The sequence below is a fragment of the Apodemus sylvaticus genome, chromosome 6 (assembly GCF_947179515.1).
Source record: "Apodemus sylvaticus chromosome 6, mApoSyl1.1, whole genome shotgun sequence".
Taxonomy (NCBI): domain Eukaryota; kingdom Metazoa; phylum Chordata; class Mammalia; order Rodentia; family Muridae; genus Apodemus; species Apodemus sylvaticus.
Genome location: NC_067477.1, coordinates 52,673,000 through 52,691,294, shown reverse-complemented (window position 1 = coordinate 52,691,294; position 18,295 = coordinate 52,673,000). Strand labels below are relative to the sequence as shown.

Genomic DNA, 18,295 nt, shown 5'->3' with positions numbered 1-18,295 from the left:
CGTCGGGAAGCAGGTAGACTTGTTAACCAGTGTGCTCTCAAGACCGTTACAATACATGACACCGAGATAAAAACTGAGAGTGAGGTAGGTCTTCCTTCGATGATTCCAGACATGCAGGGTTTAGCAGGAAGGCCTTAGCCTTCTGGGATTCTTGTTACACTTATGTGTTATGCTAATAACACTTGTTGTATCTATTAGGACTGATGCAGCTTGCTTATAGATAATTTCATAGCATTTGTACCTGACTGGTGTTTAGAGTCTAGTCCCTCACTAGGGGGACGGTAGGAGAGAAGGCCTGCAGGCCTTGGGTTACTCAGCTGTGTTGTGAGATGGTCTTACACATACAGGCAGTTCAGCCACTAAAAGCAAGCTGTATAGCCATGTTCCAAACATAATCCCCAAACTAGGTACAGTCCATCCTGCATCACTGTAGAAAGAGAAGGTGGGTTCTGAGGACCAGAGTGCCTCCTCTGCAAAATCAAACAAGCCTGCAAAGCTGTTGTTTCCTGCCTTCCCTGCTTACACTGCAACATGCTCCCATTAATAACATGTCTCTTGCATGTTATTATCATGTAGCATAAGCATATGTCAGGAGCCTGAGTGCTTTAGACTGACAAGCATCCAAAAGTTCATGTTAGGTGACTCTATGATCACAGTTTACTGTGACCTCCCACTCTCATAATCACAGCGAGAGGTGACAGTGTATACAGAGATTCCCTAAGAGGGGGACGGTGCTAATGTGTCCATGTGGGCCAAGCGTGAAACAAAAGAATTGCACCTAGGGCGAGCAGCCCAGCCTCTTGCTGCAGTGGATTTAGCTGCTTAGTCAACACAACCAGGTCACTTCAAGAGGAAGGGCCCGAACAGTTTAAGTTCACTAAAGGGGTTGCTTTATCAAGTAGTACATTCAAAATAAACTTCAGAATAATACTCACTGTCTAAACACACCAAAACAGTATCTCTCTCCAACTGTGTCACATGAATGGAATCCAGCTGTTGGCTACCTAAGTGGGGAAAGGTCACAGTTAACAACAGGGCTTCGAAAACCAGCAACGTTTGAATCTTGCTGTGATTTACACTTTGAAACATGGCGCAAACTGCATCTTGTCATGCTATTGCAAAAAAAAAAAAAGTATGTCCCTCAGTTTAGGAGAACGAATGTCAGCTCGGATGACATGGCTACCGGAGCTAAAATGCAGTACTAATTACTACTTTAAGTCTAGAAAGGCGGGCTATTGTGATGATGTGATAAGGAAGGATGTGATGTGGAAGGAAAGGAAGATACACACACACAATGGTTAGATTTTTGTTCGGCACTCACAAGAGATGGAATCTGTCAAGTCCAAAGCAAACTCCACTTTCCCAAACCCCAAAGGCAGTCCAAATATCCAGAGCTCATCCAGGAGGATGTCTGACAGTTAGAACCAGCATTCCTCAGGAACTTCTGAAAGTCGCTCTCATGTACCAAAAGGAATCTTGCAAAAGGGACATATGGCTGCCGTGGTGCCTACGAGCATATCAAAGCCAGCCCTGCTCGCCAGGCTCCCTCAGTACCACAAGCACCAGCTACACTCTTCAGAGTCCATGCTGGCATCCCAGCCGGACTCCCCTGTCCTCCCCTGCCCCAGCCTAAACTCCCTCCAGCTGCTCCTTCTGGCCCTGCTATTCTTGAAGGGCCTTGATGGGCCTCTCACTAGGCTTTGTCTAGTTTCTACCCCTGTCAATCTCCTCTCTCTTGCAGATAGCTCTGGCCCTGTCTAGTCTGCTGATTTCTTTCTCTCTCTGCTCTGGACTCTTCCAGATGTCTTTATTTTTCTCATATCTGCAATAAAAATTTTCCCCTTAACTGTACCATGGAGAAGCCATGTCACCCATCACTGTAGCAGACACGTGGTCCCTTACAGACACGTCACTGAGCAGCACAGTCAATACTCCCTCAACGATTACTTGTGAGGACGGAAGCTGGACTGAAAGGGTGCCTCGTCCGTGTGCAAGGCCGAGCTGCTGAGCAGGCTGCTCTCGGGGCCTGGCTTGCTCGACAGCACTTACGGACTGTTTTCATGTTAGCTGGGACAGTGCTAAAGGTGGGTATGACATGACTCCTAAGGCACCGGACCAGACCACAACAAAACCTCAAAAACCAGTTCAGATTCTGAATTCCAAAAAGGACTCGATGAATTTCTAGCATAAAGAAGTGTACTCTCCCACCCACCATCCTGGAGAAGGAGGGTGTGAACTGCATGGGTAACTATGCAACAGTCACCGTGCTGGGCGACAGGATGAAGTCACTGGGGCTGGCGCTGCTGTAGAGGCTGGCGCTGTGCTCCACCAGCTCTTGCCTCCAGAATGCCTGACTTAAAGGCATGTGCCATCACCATGCCTGGCCTAGTCGCGTTTTTAATAACCTGACCCATAGCCACTTACTGTGGTACTTGCCTAACCAAGAATCATCTGTATTTCGGCTGCTTACTCTGGTGATAGGAACTTCACCCCTTGTGTTAGCTTCATGGGAGGCAGGCACTCAACTGCAGACGCCATGAAGACCACAGAGAAGGGTGAGGTTCAGGTGCAGGCGGCTTTCTTCTTTTCCCCTACTGGGAATTACAGCTTGGTCCACACAGCTGAATTCATAGTTCAGGGCTTGCAAGCTTGCTAAATTTTCAGTAAATTTTCAGCCACATAACATCAGGCTTGTTATTTGAAACTGACAATGGTGGTAGTGTTATTTTTTTAGGTAACCACACATGGCTACACCCCAAAATCATGTTCTGAAACTAGGACATCTCTGGGTCACACTGAGTTTTCACTGTACTGTGTGGGATCAAACACAGTCCTTGTGCATGCTAGTCATAGACACTACAAGTGAGCTACATGCTGGCCTAACTCTGAAAGTAACATTAATATGGGGTCAATGCTAGCTTTCCCAGTCAGGATACTTAATGTCAATTATTCAAAGTCAAGAAGCATCAATGCAATCCTTGTAACAGTTCCTCACAATGCAGTGAGGACTGTAAAGGAGGTCTGTGATAAAACTGTGACAGCAAAGTGTGCTAGAAATCTGTTTAAAAGTGGCCTCATGAATCGGGCCTCACAAAGGACAAAACAACATAGCACAGCAAACAGGAAAATGAGGATTCCCTCTCAGTTCATGTATTTCATAGATTTAAAAAAATTGATCTACCAAAATCCTCACTGGTAGCACATTTGAAACAGAGATTTAATTGTTGTTAACCAGCTACCCTGTGGGGCTGTAGAATACCTGCCCAACCACGGCCCCGACTACCAAGCGTGCGGAGTTCCCGAGGAATCTACCCTACTTGACTGGCAAGATCCCTGCTTTCAGCATCGGTGGGCGAGAACACAGCATCTCTCCACTGATGGACACGTCATTTAACATGTTATCCACACTCAAGTTAGATCCATTCGTATTCTTTCTTCCCTGTACGGAGTTCAGGGTGGCCTGGCTAATGACCTTGGCCCCTCCCTTGGGCTCCTGTGTGCGGAGAGGACAGGCATGTACCACCACACCCAGCACAGGCTCACATGTCTCAATGGCTGAGTGATATGCCACAGCGCAGAGGCACCACGTCTTCTGCACCTATTCATCTGCTGACGTCAATCGAAGGTGATTCGTTTCCCTACTGTGATTATTGTGGAGAATGTTAGCATGAGTATGTGTGTGCAGCTCTTTACAGTATACTGATTTTATTTTCTCTGGAAAAGAGTGCACACCCAATAGAGAACCTGCTGGGTGATACAGTGGCTCTACTTCCAGCCTTCTGAAAAGCCCCCGAACTGTTTTCCACAAGGTTGTATATGACTGCGTCCCCGTGAGCAACCCCTCTGCATCCTTGCACAGTTGGCTGTTGTCCTGTATTTTGGTGACAGCTGTTTGGACAGCTATGAGACTGTATCTCTCGACAGCACTGACTTGAGGCCCCACTGGCTAGTGGCACTGGGTACGGTTCTCATTTGAAAACGCCTTCTTGCCTGACTTCTCCAAACTTAAACTGTGGGAAAAACTTCCCTGGCCTTCCAGAGCTTTCACTGAGACACGTGATAAACTGTAACATTAACCAGCCAATCATAGAGGGGAAAGGTAGAGAGAGAAGACAGGATAAACAGGGTAGGGACCAAAGGGAACGCTTCCAGCTTGAGATGCTAATAAAAATTAAGAATATATCACAAAACACAAATATTTAGTAAGCCAATGACACACTGGTAACGATTCAGACTTGAAGTTTAAAGTTATTTTGTTTATGTTTATGTGTCTGCCTCCACATGCACCTGTGTATCTCAGGTGTTGCCTGGCGTCCATGGAGGCCAGAAGAGGGCATCAGACCCTCTGGAACTGGAGCTACAGATGGCTGTGAGCCACTTGTGGATGCAGGAACAGCCAGATCTTAAGCATGGTGCTAGCTCTCCAGTCTGTCAACAGCTTAGATTTTTAAATGTCAAGAATATTTAAAACTTCAGTAAAAATAATTTATTTAAAATTTCCTTGGGCAAAGGGGCAATGAAATTCTTGCTGTCAAGCCTGACAATCTGAGTTCAAGTCCTAGAACTCACACAGTGGAAGGAGAGAATGGACTTCCACAGTTATGTGTATCACCCATAAACAAACAAACAAACAAACCAAAAAAAGAAAGAAAAGAAAAAAAGGCCCCTGCGTAAAGATCACAAACTATATGTAGATAATTTATTATTTAGAAATGTAGATAATTTTTTACTTAGAAAATTATGCTTACATTATTTTTATTTTTTAAATAAATTATTTGTATTTTATATTCACTGGTGTTTTGCCTGCATGTATGTCTATATGAGGATGTTGGATCCCCTGTAATTGGTGCTACTGACAGTCATGAGCCACCATGTGGGTGCTGGAAACTGAACCCAGGTCCTCTGAAAGAGCAGCCAGTGCTCTTGACCACTGCGTTCTCTCCAGTCCCTATGCTGGTACGTTTATTAGAAGCCTACAATGACGGAACTTAAGTCTTTGCCTCTGATAATAGGTAAAAGCATGAACATAACAAAGGGAAAAACACTCACCTGCACCAATTTCTGTAAACCATGAAGATGCAGAATTCAAGTTGATTGTCTCAAACTGGACTACTTGGTTTGACTCCGTGCCTTTGCTGATAGCAACACAAACCATGGGGTACTCCTGCTCTGGGATCACCAGCATTTCAAAAACATTCAGTGGACTTGGTAAAGGAAAATCAAAATGCTGCAACAGACAAACAAGAGGAACATAGCAATCTCCTGTTCACACCGGGTTGGTTGTGTGAAGTCAGCCCAAAGGCTGCCTCGCTCTATAAAAGCTGCTTCTGTGTCGATAAGTAAGAGTGCTGTGCAGGCAGAGAAACTTCCGAGGACGCGCCACATTAAAATCTGTGGCTACGATGATTCCAGAAGCTTAGTAAATAACAGCAAGCTATAGAGAAGACATTACTAAGAAGAACATAAAACGTCACAGACACACTTCCTACTGATTCTCAAGGGGCTGTTCCTAACAGCAGTAATTACAGCTTTAGCAATTTTCGTCATGCACAGTGCTTTCTCAACAGGGAAAAATGCAAGAAAGCCATATGTACCTTTATCAGCATGAATTTCTGCATTGGTTCATACCACTGAAGCAGAACAATTCCAGACTGCAAAGCCCCGCAGAGGTATTTATGTCCCGTGTAAGGGTTTCTAACTGAAAAGAAAGAAAAAGAAATCCTAGCCACATACACATCACTGAATTTGATCTGATGAGGAAATATAATTAGTTTAGGTAAAGTAACAGTTGAACTACATTCACCTAAAAGTCAAGTGACTTTTCTTTTTATATAGGGTCTCACTGTGTAGCTCTGGCTGGTCTGGAACTCGCCTGGAACACAGAGAGGTCCTGCCTCTGCCTCTTGAGTGCTGGGATTATAGGATTATAGATGTGCACTATTACACTCAGCTTGTGACTTATTTTTTAATGAAGACAGTTACTGGTGTGAGGAAACCCCAGGAACATGTGATATGAATCAATACATGTATTAATTCATCTTGCTGGACCATCCTTGACCCAAATCTACAAAAATTCATATTGGTCTGTTTTTTTTTTTTTTTAAAAAGATTTACTTATTTTATGTATATGAGTACACTGTAGCTGTCTTCAGACACACCAGAAAAAGTTATCAGATCCCATTACAGATGGTTGCTAGCCACCATATGGTTGCTGGGAATTGAATTCAGGACCTCTGAAAGAGCAGTCAGTGCCCTTAACTGCTGAGCCATCTCTCCAGCCCTTGGTCTGTCTGTCTTCCAGTGACCGCCATCAACTACAACACGCAATGGCTATGTGAGCAGGCACGTTTCCTAAGTTCTGCAGAACTGCATCGTCTTAATTAAGACCTTTTTTTTTTTTTAAAAGACCTTTCTAAGTCACAGATCTTGGGATGACAGCAGACACATGATTCTTATTAATTCTCCCTAGGAAGCTGAAATCAGAGTATATCGTCACTCACTGCATAATATCATGTCAGTCAGCAAAGGCTGGGTCCACAGATGACATTACTTGGTGACAAATCACTTGGTTTGTGTATGTACAAGGTTAAATCACCCAGTGATACGTATACCATAAAATGACATATGACTGTGGCCAGAGCACACTGAAGATGAGTACTTTGTTCTACAGAATATCTTTTCATGAAGAGAAATATATAAGTTCATTGATCAGTCAAACAACTCCCTGACATTAGAAGTTCAAGATTTGAAGAGACTGGGCTGAGATCTGATCCTAGGTTCTGTCACTGCCTTGTGACAGTCAGTGTCAAGCTTGATTTAAGGAGTAAGTGCAACAGTTCTGTAGTAAGGAATGCACCTCGGCTTCAAGCCATCCTCTGACAGTCCTCCTCCAGAAACACCCGCTAAACCCTCGGACCCTTTGGAATGCTGTGCTTGAACCTTCCCCTCAGGTCTGATATCTGACAGTGCAATTTAGTGGGGCCATCGACACCAGATCATTTTAGTCTGAGAAAGACCAATGGTGTGACTCTGGGTGGGGGCTTTGGCTCAGTTAGCATCAACTAGTCACTAGATGGGTTGGAAATGAGATCAGCTATGTGGGTAATCTCATGCCTTCATGATGGAGCCCCAGTAAAAATCTGAATGTTGGAACCAACACCCGAAAGGCAGTGTTATGTGAGCTGCCACCCAGTCATACCATGAGGACAACAGGATGCCACACTGCAGCAGCGCCATGCCTGGTTGCCCTGCACTATGCCCCCTGCTCTCCTACATGCAGCTGAAGTCAATTTGTGCTTCTGGTCTATCCTGTCACCATGACTGTGGGCATCACCCTTTCTGGGGTCATCTGGGGTCTGTGGGAATGATACTATCCACAGTCGGCGAAGCTCCCATACATACTTTCCCTCTTACTGATACTATGAGATTCTTCAAGTAATTTGAAAGATAGTAAAAGTTCTAACCATCAAGGTTGAAGTTACTCACCTATGCAGCATTTGTGGCAGCCTTTTGTATCGGGAATCTTTGTTGTTAAGGCAAATTTTCTGCAAATGTAAGATATTATGAATGGACTGTATTGTGGCTGCATATGAACCACTATAGCAGAATCAAACAAGACGGGGCTTAAGAATAAATCACCCTGGACTCTGACTTTAGATTATGACTTTATAGAATAAAGAATTCATTATAAAACTTGCATATGGTTTCCACGTATGAATACAAATTATTTGTAGTCTGGATGACATGTAAATTAAGAAAAGGAAGCTGTTTCACTAGACAAGGAACACTGGCAGCTTAAAAAAAAGAAGACACACATAACACATATTCTCAGCCCAGTAGGATCTAATTCTGTACCTTGGCAGAATGCGGTCAGGAAACCTGTGAGTCTGGATGTGGGCGGCTAACCCTGGTTTTTTGGCTTGTTCAAACAAAGCAATAAGGTTGTGAGAGTAGAGCTGGAAGGTTTTTCCTGTGGAAAAGAAAGAAGTCACGTTTACTATAACAAATTTCATTAGAAAAAGATAAGTTTCAAGTAAAAGAAAATGCAACTAGCCAGGCATAGAGGAAGAGGCGGGTGGATCTCTGTGAGTTCAAGGCCAGCCCAATCTACCTGGTGAGTTCCAGGACAGCCAGGGCTACATAGTAAAGCCCTGTTTCAAAATGAAAGGAAAAAAAAAGTGCCAAAAAGAAAAAAAAGTGCAATTACCTTCTAAGGTGACGAGTCCAGTAAGGTCCAAGGACCAAGCAAAACAGAAAAACATGCAAAACACAACAACAGACTTGGTTAGTATTATTTTGAAAGTAATGGTAAACTTATTTTTAAGCAAGTGGATAATTCTGTTTAGACATGTTTGACAAATAGGTAATCTAGGAAGAATAAATGTAATCTGCTTGATACTTGAGGAGAAAGAGAAACTGTTAAATACTGTGCACACATGTTATAAGCAGTTACAGGAGTGCAGACAAAACAGAAAACTCTGCTGTGCTGCACTTAGCACTTCGGGACAGATTTATCTATCAGCAATCCACAGAATTACTTTTCATTAAAACTGTGAATAAATTTTGAATGCACAGATTGTAATAAAAGAAGAAGTGAAATAAGCCAGTTGTATGAGCCCTAGCATGGTGGTGTACCACGCACACCGTCACACTGAAGCTATGCTCAGCAGCAGATACAGGCGAGCACCATCTGATTCTAACAGCACAGCACTCACCAGCACAAACACACCACACAGGTATTTATCCTCACAACGATTTCTGTGTTTTCTCAGAAGAGAAACGTTCTGGCCAACATAGTACCTTCCTTTTCCCTCCATCTTCCTATTCACAGGGACTTGCTCTGATACTTATGTTCTGTTTTAGGAAGCAATTCTAACTGCATTATAGAAATGATTTCATCAGAAACTATTCCCTGTCATCCCATGTTACTTCATGAAAATATAAGGTGTACTCTGTATGGTTTTAAAGCTATGTCTAATGGTAAAAGTGGCAGGAGTTACAGAGAATTGCTGCTCTGATGCAGCAGGACAGGCTGGGGAACTGGGAGACCCAAGCTTGAGAGGCCATGGGCGCTTCCACAGTGATCTTAGGAGCCACGGCACTCATGGATGTAAAGTAGAAGACAAGAAGTAGACTTCCCTCACCAAACTGGACCGCCTGGTCAGGGACATGAAGGTCAAATTCTGGGGTTGGAGGGTAATCTGCCAATTCTCCTGGCTATCAGGACATCTGTGATCCCTGATTTGTCCTGGAGCATTACTAAAGGATGAGGTTCTAGAGATTCCGCCAGAGCACAAGTGACTTGGGCAGTGCATTGGGCCAGCTTCAAGGCCTTTGTCACTACTTGGGACTACAATGGTCACACTGGTCTTGGTGCTACCTGCTCCAGGAGGCAGCCACTGCCGTGCGAGGGGCTGACATCTGGCCAAGCTTTCCTAGTCTCCCTGTCCAGAGAGTACTTGGGGGGAAAGACAGGCAAGCCCCACAGCATCCCATGCAATGGGAGAGGTTACTGTGGCTCTGCGCACCTCATCCCTGTCCCAGAAGCCCTGGCTTCACCTCTGCCCCTGTGCCCGAGAAGCTGCTGATGCCTGGGGGAATTGATGACCACTGTGTATCAGCTAGGGGCTGCACTGCCACCCGGGGCAGTTCACCTTTGATGGCATCTCCACGATCTACAGCTACTTGGCCCCAGACCTGGAAAGAAACTGTGTTTACCAAGTCTCTCTTTCAGGAATTCACTGACCATCTGTGGAAACACATATCCCACTCTGGTTCATAGGACCCAGGCTCCCACTGTGGCTCCATAAGGGTTTTTATGTTAGAAAAAATAAAGTGAATTAAGTTTGGTAAAAAAAATTTAGAAGTCACTCAAAAAGAATTGGGTTTATTTCTTTTTATAAGAGTAATATATGAATATTGGCTAAATAAAATAAAAAATAACAGGCTAATCATAATTAAAACCAAAGAGATTAAGTACTCTTGAGAGCAGCGGCCCTTTGGGGCATAGAACGACCCTTTCACAGGGGTCACCTAAAATCATTGGAAAACACAGATATTTACATTATACCTAGCAAAATTATAATTATGAAGTAGTAACAAAAATAATTTATGGTTCAGGGTCACCTCACCACAATACGAGGAACAGTACGAGGTAGTTAGAATAGGTATGTGTTTGAAAGACTCATGTGTTTGAAAGCTTGGCCCATAGGGAGTGGCACTATTAGGAGGTGTAGTCTTGTTGGATTAGGTGTGGCTTTGTTGGAGGAAGTGCATCACTGTGGGGGTGGGCTCTGATGTCTCACATAAGCTCAAGCTCTGGCTAGTAAGGAAGTGAGCATCGTTTTGGCTGCCTGTGGATTCCAGTCTCCTGTGGCTGCCTTTCCATCAAGATGCAGAACTCATGGCTCCTATAGCACCATTTCTTCCTGCAAGCTGCCATGCTTCCCTCCACGATGAGAATGGACTAAACCTCTGAAACCGTAATCTATCCTCAATTAAATGTTAGCCTTTATAAGAGTTACTTTGGATGTGGTATCTCTTCACAGAAATAAAACCCTAACTAAGACACTATATAAAAGGGTCACAGCATTGGGAAGATTGAAAACTACTTCTTTAGGAAATCTCTGCCTCTTATACATAAGATAACATTGTTATTAGCTCAAACACAGATTTCTGAAGAATCACTACCAGGGAGAAACAATAATTAGATATCTTGTACTGCAAATGAAATCAATTAGTTAGCATCCAGGTAGCTATGTAAGTCTAATGTGTAAGAAAGTATTGTTTGGTGGGTGTGGTGGTTTGACTAAGAATAGGCCCCACAGGCTTATATATTTGAAAGCTAAGTCATTAGGGAGCAGTACTATTTGAAAGGATTGGAAGGATTAGTCGATCTGGCCTTAGTACCTATGCCAGTCCTAGTCTCCTGGGTGTAGCCCTCAGCTACTGATCTGGTGCCTTCCTGCATGCTATCACGCTCCCTGCCTTGATGACAATCCACTAAACCTCAGAAACTCTAAGAAAGACCCCAGTTGACTGCTTTTTCTTTATAAGAGTTGTTTTGGTCATGGTGTCATTTCACAGCAACAGAACAGTGACTACGATACTGGATAAGAAGAACTACAAAAGTCTAAAGATACTGCAACATATCCAATCCTTTCATTACCACCAGCTACCAAAAAACCTGACTATGCTAAAATCAGAACAGGTTGTTCTGGGATCATCTTGTTTAGATAAGTGTGTGTGCGTGCGTGCGTGTGTGCGTTTGTGTGTGTGTGTGTGACAGAGAGAGAGAGAGAGAGAGAGAGAGAGCGCGAGCGAGCGCGCGCACTGGTGTGTATGTTCCGCATGTTCAATAGGCTAGAGATCAATACTGATCGCTGTTCTTTAGTCAGTGTCTCTCTTGTTTTTGAGACAGGTTCTCTTCCTGGTCTGGAACTCACCTACCAGACTAGGTTTGCTGGTTAGTGAGCCTAAGGAGCCTCCCGCTTCTGCCTCCCTACGACTGGAATTCCAAGTGTGCACCACACTGGCTCTTTACACGTATGCTGCGGATAGAACACAGGTTCTTGTGCTTGCTGTAAAGCACTCCACAGACTGAGCTATCTATGGCCCCAGACCCCTGCATAAGCAGACTTTAAAGCACCAGTCTGAGGTGCTTTATACTGATCCAGAACAACATTTGTACAAGACTTTAGAATTTAGCACTGAGCTGTTATTTTACTTAACCCTCACAACAACCTCATGAGATTTTTGTTGTTTTTTGTTTTTGATGCCATCGAGGCTAAGAGTGGGTGGTTTGCTAAAGTTTATGGAGAAAGGAGGTAGCTTGAAAGAGGAAGAAGAAGAACCCTCTTCTTCCTCTAGCTACACTGCTAACACTGGGGAGGCAGAGTGCAGCCAGCAATGGTAAAAGCTATGGAAGGAAAGGGCTCAGCAGATCACCATCATGTTTCCCTCCCTCGGGTGTCCCGATGCAGGAAGGAGGACTGGATCTTGCTCAAACAAATAGCATGGTCATACAGTGTACACTAACATCACATTTCTCTACTTGCCAATGGTTTTCATCATCATGCATACCTGATAATGACATCAGTGTATTATTGATGACGTAGAGCCATGTACATTTCCGTGGAAATAACTGAAGGGAAGAAGAAGATTATTGAACAGTAAGGCTTGCACTCTCTCCTCTTACCCTGCCCCCAGAGCCCCCACAGTGAAGAGGTGGTGCTGGGGATGGGACTCAGAGGCAGAGCATGGTCTGCCCATGCACAAGGCACTGGGCTTGATCCCCAGCACCATGCAAAACAAATAGTACTATAAAATTCTTTCTTCATGAAAATCCCCAAAACCATAAGAGAAAACAGAATCAACATAAACACGAAGACAGTACCCTGTCATTCCTTTAAATATTTACACCATAAAAATTAAGACTAGAGCTCATACAAACAAATTTCAAACTCTGATACTTTTGTCCAATTTTCTCAAACTAATTCTTTAACTTAAAGTTCTTATTACCTGTTCCATAGTTGCTTCGTGTAGCTCATTGAGATTCAGTGTGTAAATACCATCTTCAGTTCCAAAAATAATATACTGATCTATAATTGCAAATAAAGTTTCCAGACTTTATTATCATTTTCTGAAATTGTTCACTCAGATAAGGGCTAAATGAAGTAATATTTAGCATGAGTTGGCCACACATTCACAATCATTTTCTAACATTCATGCCGCCATGTTTCTTTCCCAAGTTTTAAAATGTAAATACATGCTGTGTAAGACTTCACTATCATGCTACCTCTCAATTGAATTTTAAACTGTTGTTACAACGGTGCATTTCTATAAGTCACTCCAAATACTCAATTATGCACCAGATATAAACCATGACATACCACAAATAATGAACATATTCCTTGCTCAAATGTTGGTTTCTAAATATCATTACCATTAAAAAGAACCAGAGTTTCTGGGAGAGAAGGCTGATTCTTACTCTGTGGAAGGTAAGTGTGAAACAGAGAGGAAGGTAAGGGACTATCCCCATGCAGAAGGACACACACCGAGGTTCCCCACAAATCCTGGGAAGATGTAAGTGTCAGAATGAGCCACGGTGACAGACACACCCTCCTGAACATGGACGTGTCAATCAATCCAAAAGGACTGATGTGGAATTTTAAACTGAATGTTAGATTGGAGAAATTACAATAGTGGAGGCAGTGAAACAGAAATATCGATGTTTCCTGATTTTCTTTTCTTTCTTTTCTTTTTCTTTGAGATATCATCCCTGTTTACCCCAGACTGGTCTTGAATTACATCTTCCTCACGCATGCCCACTCGTGCCCACAGGCCAAGCTACAAGCACAAAACTCCTTTGCTCCTAAATATTTTAGCATAGTTCTTTTGTTGTTAACAAGTTTTTCACAGTAAAGAGCACTGCAATTGAGACAATGCTGTCCCCTGCCTGTGGGGGCACACTGCTGTGGACTTCAGTGGCTGGTAACGGATTGGCTCATCCTTACATACTAAGCCCACTGCTGTGACAGCTCTTTCCTTCCTCACAACAACAGTTCCTAGACACTGCTCAGCTTGAATGGTCTTCAGTCAAAGCCTACCTAAGGAATTAGCTTGTCATAGGTTCCTATACTATTTGGTATCTAAGGTGATAATTTTAAAGTTAACAACTTCAATTCACTAGTTATAAAGATCTTCCCTACAATAAACATTTTATAGGAGGTATCTACACATATATAATCAGAGATCGTACCTTTTGTGTCAGGGTGTATCCAGGATGTCGCACAATTAATTTTCAAGGGGCAGCCATCAAATACTTTTGAAAAACATGCTCCCATCTTTATAAAAAAAGGAAAGATAGCTTATTTCTTTATGTAATTTTAATATTTCCAGAAAATCATGCAATGCCAAATGCTTTGAAGAAAATTTGTGGTTGTCCTCAAAACAAAATACAACTTTTTAACAGTTAAAATTTTTTAGTCTCCCAAGGGTCATGGTTTTCCTTTTCTTTCCATTTCAGAGTTAATGCATCAAATTTACCAAACATCTACATAGTTAACTAGCTGCATGAACTTTAAGTTATTACTTGAGGACTAACATTAGTGAAATAATATTTGATTTCTTCAGCATCACTGTAGTGTGAGAACTGCAGTGTAATTCTAGAACTCACACAACAAAGGTCCAAGTTCATATTCTAGGTGTTAACTGAATCACAGTGCTTAACTCATAAAGCATCCTGCTTACAGTCAGCAGCACAGCTCACCATAAGATGACAGAGTAAGTGTAGCACCAAGCTAGGTGTTTAGATGCTAATCTGAGAATCCCCTGCCAGAATTCATAAATTCTCAATTTTGTTTTTCTTTCTGTTCTTGCTTCTCTCCTCTCTCTCTGCCCCCCCTCCTCTTTTTTCCCTCCCTCATCCCTGAACTTACCCCTGCCTCCTCCCCTCCGCCTCCTTTGAGATCTGATTGCTCAAAGTGTGGGCCAGACTGACTTTGAACCTATGATCTTTCTGCCTTAGCATTACAGAATGCTAAGATTATATACAGACCTGCTATTACATCCAACTTGGTCTCCAAATTTTAACTACTCCACTTAAACTGGGGTATGTGATCAGACTACAGTACATTTATAGCTACCCCCAACTTTATATTTATCAAATTCTTTCCTCTAGTGACTGAATGTATTTGGCAGAAAATCTACCTCTACTTCTTCTAAAGAGATTAAGAAAAAAAATCAGCAAATAGGTCTTATGAAAACAGTCCTTACCAGCACTTTTGGGGTGGGTGGAAGGCCATTAATGGCTGGTTTCTGTGAAAAAAAAATTTAAGTAATTTTTAATACTGTAAGAAACCCTAGGTTTAAAAATAAAATGTGAGCTACTTACTATTTCAGTTATTATACATAATACTTGTTTTAAAATTATTTTTAGTTTATATATATATAGGTGTTTTGCCTGCATGTATATATGTGCACCGTGTGTGTGCCTGGTGCCTGTGGAGGCCTGAAGACGTGTCAGATCCCCGGGGACTGAAATTACAGATGGGAGAGAGCTGTCAAGTGAGCGTAGGAATTGAAGCAGGCCCTCTGGAAAAGCAGCCAGTGATCTCAACTGCTGAGCCATCTCTATACATGTAAAAGAAACAGTCTTTGTATTGTCACCATGACCGCAGACTTGTGACTCTAGTGACTCTTCAGCTTCAGCCTCTGGTGAAGCTGCAGCGACATCACCATGCTCAGCTCCAGTCACTTGGGTTCTATCCTTGCTAAGAGAAGCTATGCACTATAAACAACGTCTGAAGCCCGCTGTACTCACAGGGAAGTCCCGCTTGTCCTTCTTTCGAGGTAGCTGCGGAGCTTGTGCGGACCCCTCTGTATTTTCACTGATGAGCTTTGAAATGCCATCACCGTTTCCTAAGGGAGCCATGGTTAAAGTTGAATGAGATCGCTTCTCGGCCTTTTGGCTAAGATCAAGTGTAAAGTTGAATGAGCACACAAGAACGTTCTGTGAAAAATAACTTTTCTTTGCCCACATCATTCCCCCTCCTCTTGTGTGAGTTTGGATGCAGGTTGGTTTCTGTCACGTGGGCTAATTCATCCTCCGTGCTGCCCTCCAGACTCTTAGGGTGGACCGCATCCTTAGTGATGCTCTCAAATTATGACAGACACTCTGTGAACACAAATAACACCTATCCTACTGACAAGTATACTCGACACCTTTTCCCACAGAAACCAATTGACACGCTCAGTTCTACCTTAAGTCTCACTCTCGCAGCATACTAGACTACTTCAAACACCATTCAGAGCTAGTGTATTTGCCTACTCCTCCTTATTCTCCAAGACTGCCTAAGCACTGGCTCTCCGCCCTGTATGCCCTGGAAGCCCTTAGCATCCTCCAGTAACCCACCCTCACTACGCTCTGTCCTCACCTCTCTCAGAAACGCCAGGGTTCTGCTAATACGGTTATGTTTTAGGAAACACCACACACCTGTCGTTTTTTTCCTTCCCTCCATCATATCAATTTTTTAAAATTAATTACAGAGCCCTGTCTTATGTTGTTTAGGCTGGTCTCTGCCCCTGGAGTACTGGGATGACAGGTAAGCGCCACCACGCTCAGCCATCTTTTATGATGTTACCTGGATATAGGTATAACTTCTGTCACAGCTTCTACCCTCCTAGTGGGAAGGACACAGAGTTCTTCTTCTGGATCCTATAATATTTACTCAGGTGGCTGGATGAGGCTGAAATGGTCTGAATCTTTCACAGTTCATTTGTGTATGGTTAAAACACAGAAACGAAGGTAAGGCTACAAAAGGACTGACTGAAGAAAAGAGATAGCCTTAGACCCTGGAAGAGAAGGGCTTTCCATCCCATCTGTCTGACTCATCTAGATCACAGAATATGGGATGCTGTGTAAGCCAGCGATGCTGGGATGCTGGTCGTACCTATAGAGGATGTCTCCGCTGCAGGAACACAGCTTGGGCTGCTCTGTCTTCTGAGGACCTGAGGTGCTCTGGTCTCCAGATCAGGGCAGCGTTTGATGGTAGATGATTTCTCTTCATCTGGAAGGCTGTCTTCGGGGTAACTATTTATCCTTGGCTAATGACAAAGGGTAAGAAAGTATTCTTTAAAAGGTGACAGTAATCTTCAGCAAGGTACTCAAGTGAGTCACTGCCCAACACGAATATAATTTTAACTTGTGTGTTTTAAAATGAGTCCCAACCTCAAAACATAAAAATTTTATAACCAATAAAATTACATAAGCAGTTGCCATATATTTAACAAGTAGAAACTGACAAAGATGATGACTTAATGAAGAATGGTCCGATTGAAATGTCAAATTACAGTAATAAATAGTGATGATAAATAAACTTTGTATCTCCCTCCATGTAGTCAGATATTATTTCAAATGAGCAAAACCTTATTTCTTTCTGGCATCTATTAAAGGATATTATTTTACATAGAATCCTCTTTGCAATGTATTTCTATCTTAACCTTCTAAAGAAAATTAATAAACTTGAAAACTTTGAACAAAGTCAATGAAATTATTTTTAAAATGTAATTATATGAAGGAGGCATTGTTCAAAACCCTTCAGCCTTACCTTAGGAGGTAGCGGAGGTGGCATTGCACGCTTAGAGGTTGATCTAATGAAAGAAAAAAACTCAACTTAGATGATCACACACAGCTGGGACACAGACGACAACGCCACATGTGCACTGACAGGCTGACACCCAGAGGCTCTGAGAGACAAACAGGGACAGCGACCTCTGACCTCACATTCTAAGACTATTAGAAAAGCCACTGTAAAGCGATACAATGTCTTTTTCAGTTCTATTTTGCTGTACTTAATGTGTAATTTACATTAGATTAAGCTTAGTAGAGAGGTAAATTCAGGCTTTGGGTACAGCTCACGGGCAGAGCACATGGTTAGTATGGTCAGGGCTCTCTGGTTTTGTTTCCCAGCAACAAAATAAACAAACTAACCCTCCACAATCCTGTGGAGACCTGCTTGGAACAGATCTTCTGAAAGGCAAGTGTGTGTTTGGAAGGTGATGGTGCAAGCCCCTTTGTTGGCAGTAAGCAGGGTTCCAGAAACAGGGGAACACAGAGACTCGAGACTCTTTTTATAAGCAGAGGTGCTGATGCTTGAGATGAAATGGCATTTTACTTTGTCAAGAGATGTACTGATTGGTACAAAGCAAAGAACAGTGCAGGGAAGCCTGGTGGCAACTCAACAGAGCCCGGGTGACCTGGGAGAGGTGACTCGTGTGCATGGGGACAGTAACATGGGGTGTGCCACACTCTAAGCTACCTTTTTGCTAACATGTTGTATACAGGACCCATGTCACGCGGTATCCCCAAAGAATCTAAACTAATGAAAAGTGAATAAACAAAACAAGGTTGTGCATTTATAAAATATTAAAAAGTAAAATCAAACTTCCCTCCCACCAAGCTGAGTATAATGCACATGCTTGCAATCCTAGCGCCAAGATGGCAGAGGCAAGGGAGTCTAGGGGCTCAAGGCTAGCCTGGGCTATATGGAAGCCTGCCTTCAAAAGACAAAGACCAAATGAAAATAAAAGCACACAAGAACAAAACAGCCAACAATGAAACTCAGAATTCTGGAGCCCACGGGTGCATGTGCCTGCATGATTAACCCTGTTACTCAAGGGAGGTCCCTGAGAGTCGACGAGTGAACCCATGGAGAACTCACTGCATCAGAACCTGCAGCTTGAGAGCTCCAGGTGAGCAGCGGGCAGATCAAAGCCCGAGAGATAGCGACACCGC

General features: G+C 43.1%; 1 protein-coding gene across 2 annotated transcripts in view; it reads right to left on the bottom strand.

Moving 5' to 3' along the window:
• Map4k5 (mitogen-activated protein kinase kinase kinase kinase 5) overlaps window positions 1-18,295 on the bottom strand; it is an 88,303-nt gene that overhangs the window by 8,731 nt on the left and 61,277 nt on the right. For both annotated transcript variants that reach the window (XM_052185725.1, XM_052185727.1), the window contains exons 16-27: window positions 17,109-17,151; window positions 16,452-16,605; window positions 15,323-15,420; window positions 14,776-14,817; window positions 13,760-13,844; window positions 12,520-12,599; window positions 12,082-12,142; window positions 7,855-7,969; window positions 7,486-7,544; window positions 5,595-5,698; window positions 5,050-5,227; window positions 936-1,004 (exon numbers count right to left, since the gene is read on the bottom strand). In XM_052185725.1, the coding sequence (XP_052041685.1) occupies window positions 936-1,004; window positions 5,050-5,227; window positions 5,595-5,698; window positions 7,486-7,544; window positions 7,855-7,969; window positions 12,082-12,142; window positions 12,520-12,599; window positions 13,760-13,844; window positions 14,776-14,817; window positions 15,323-15,420; window positions 16,452-16,605; window positions 17,109-17,151 (1,088 nt within the window). The remainder of the gene's footprint in view (window positions 1-935; window positions 1,005-5,049; window positions 5,228-5,594; window positions 5,699-7,485; window positions 7,545-7,854; window positions 7,970-12,081; window positions 12,143-12,519; window positions 12,600-13,759; window positions 13,845-14,775; window positions 14,818-15,322; window positions 15,421-16,451; window positions 16,606-17,108; window positions 17,152-18,295) is intronic.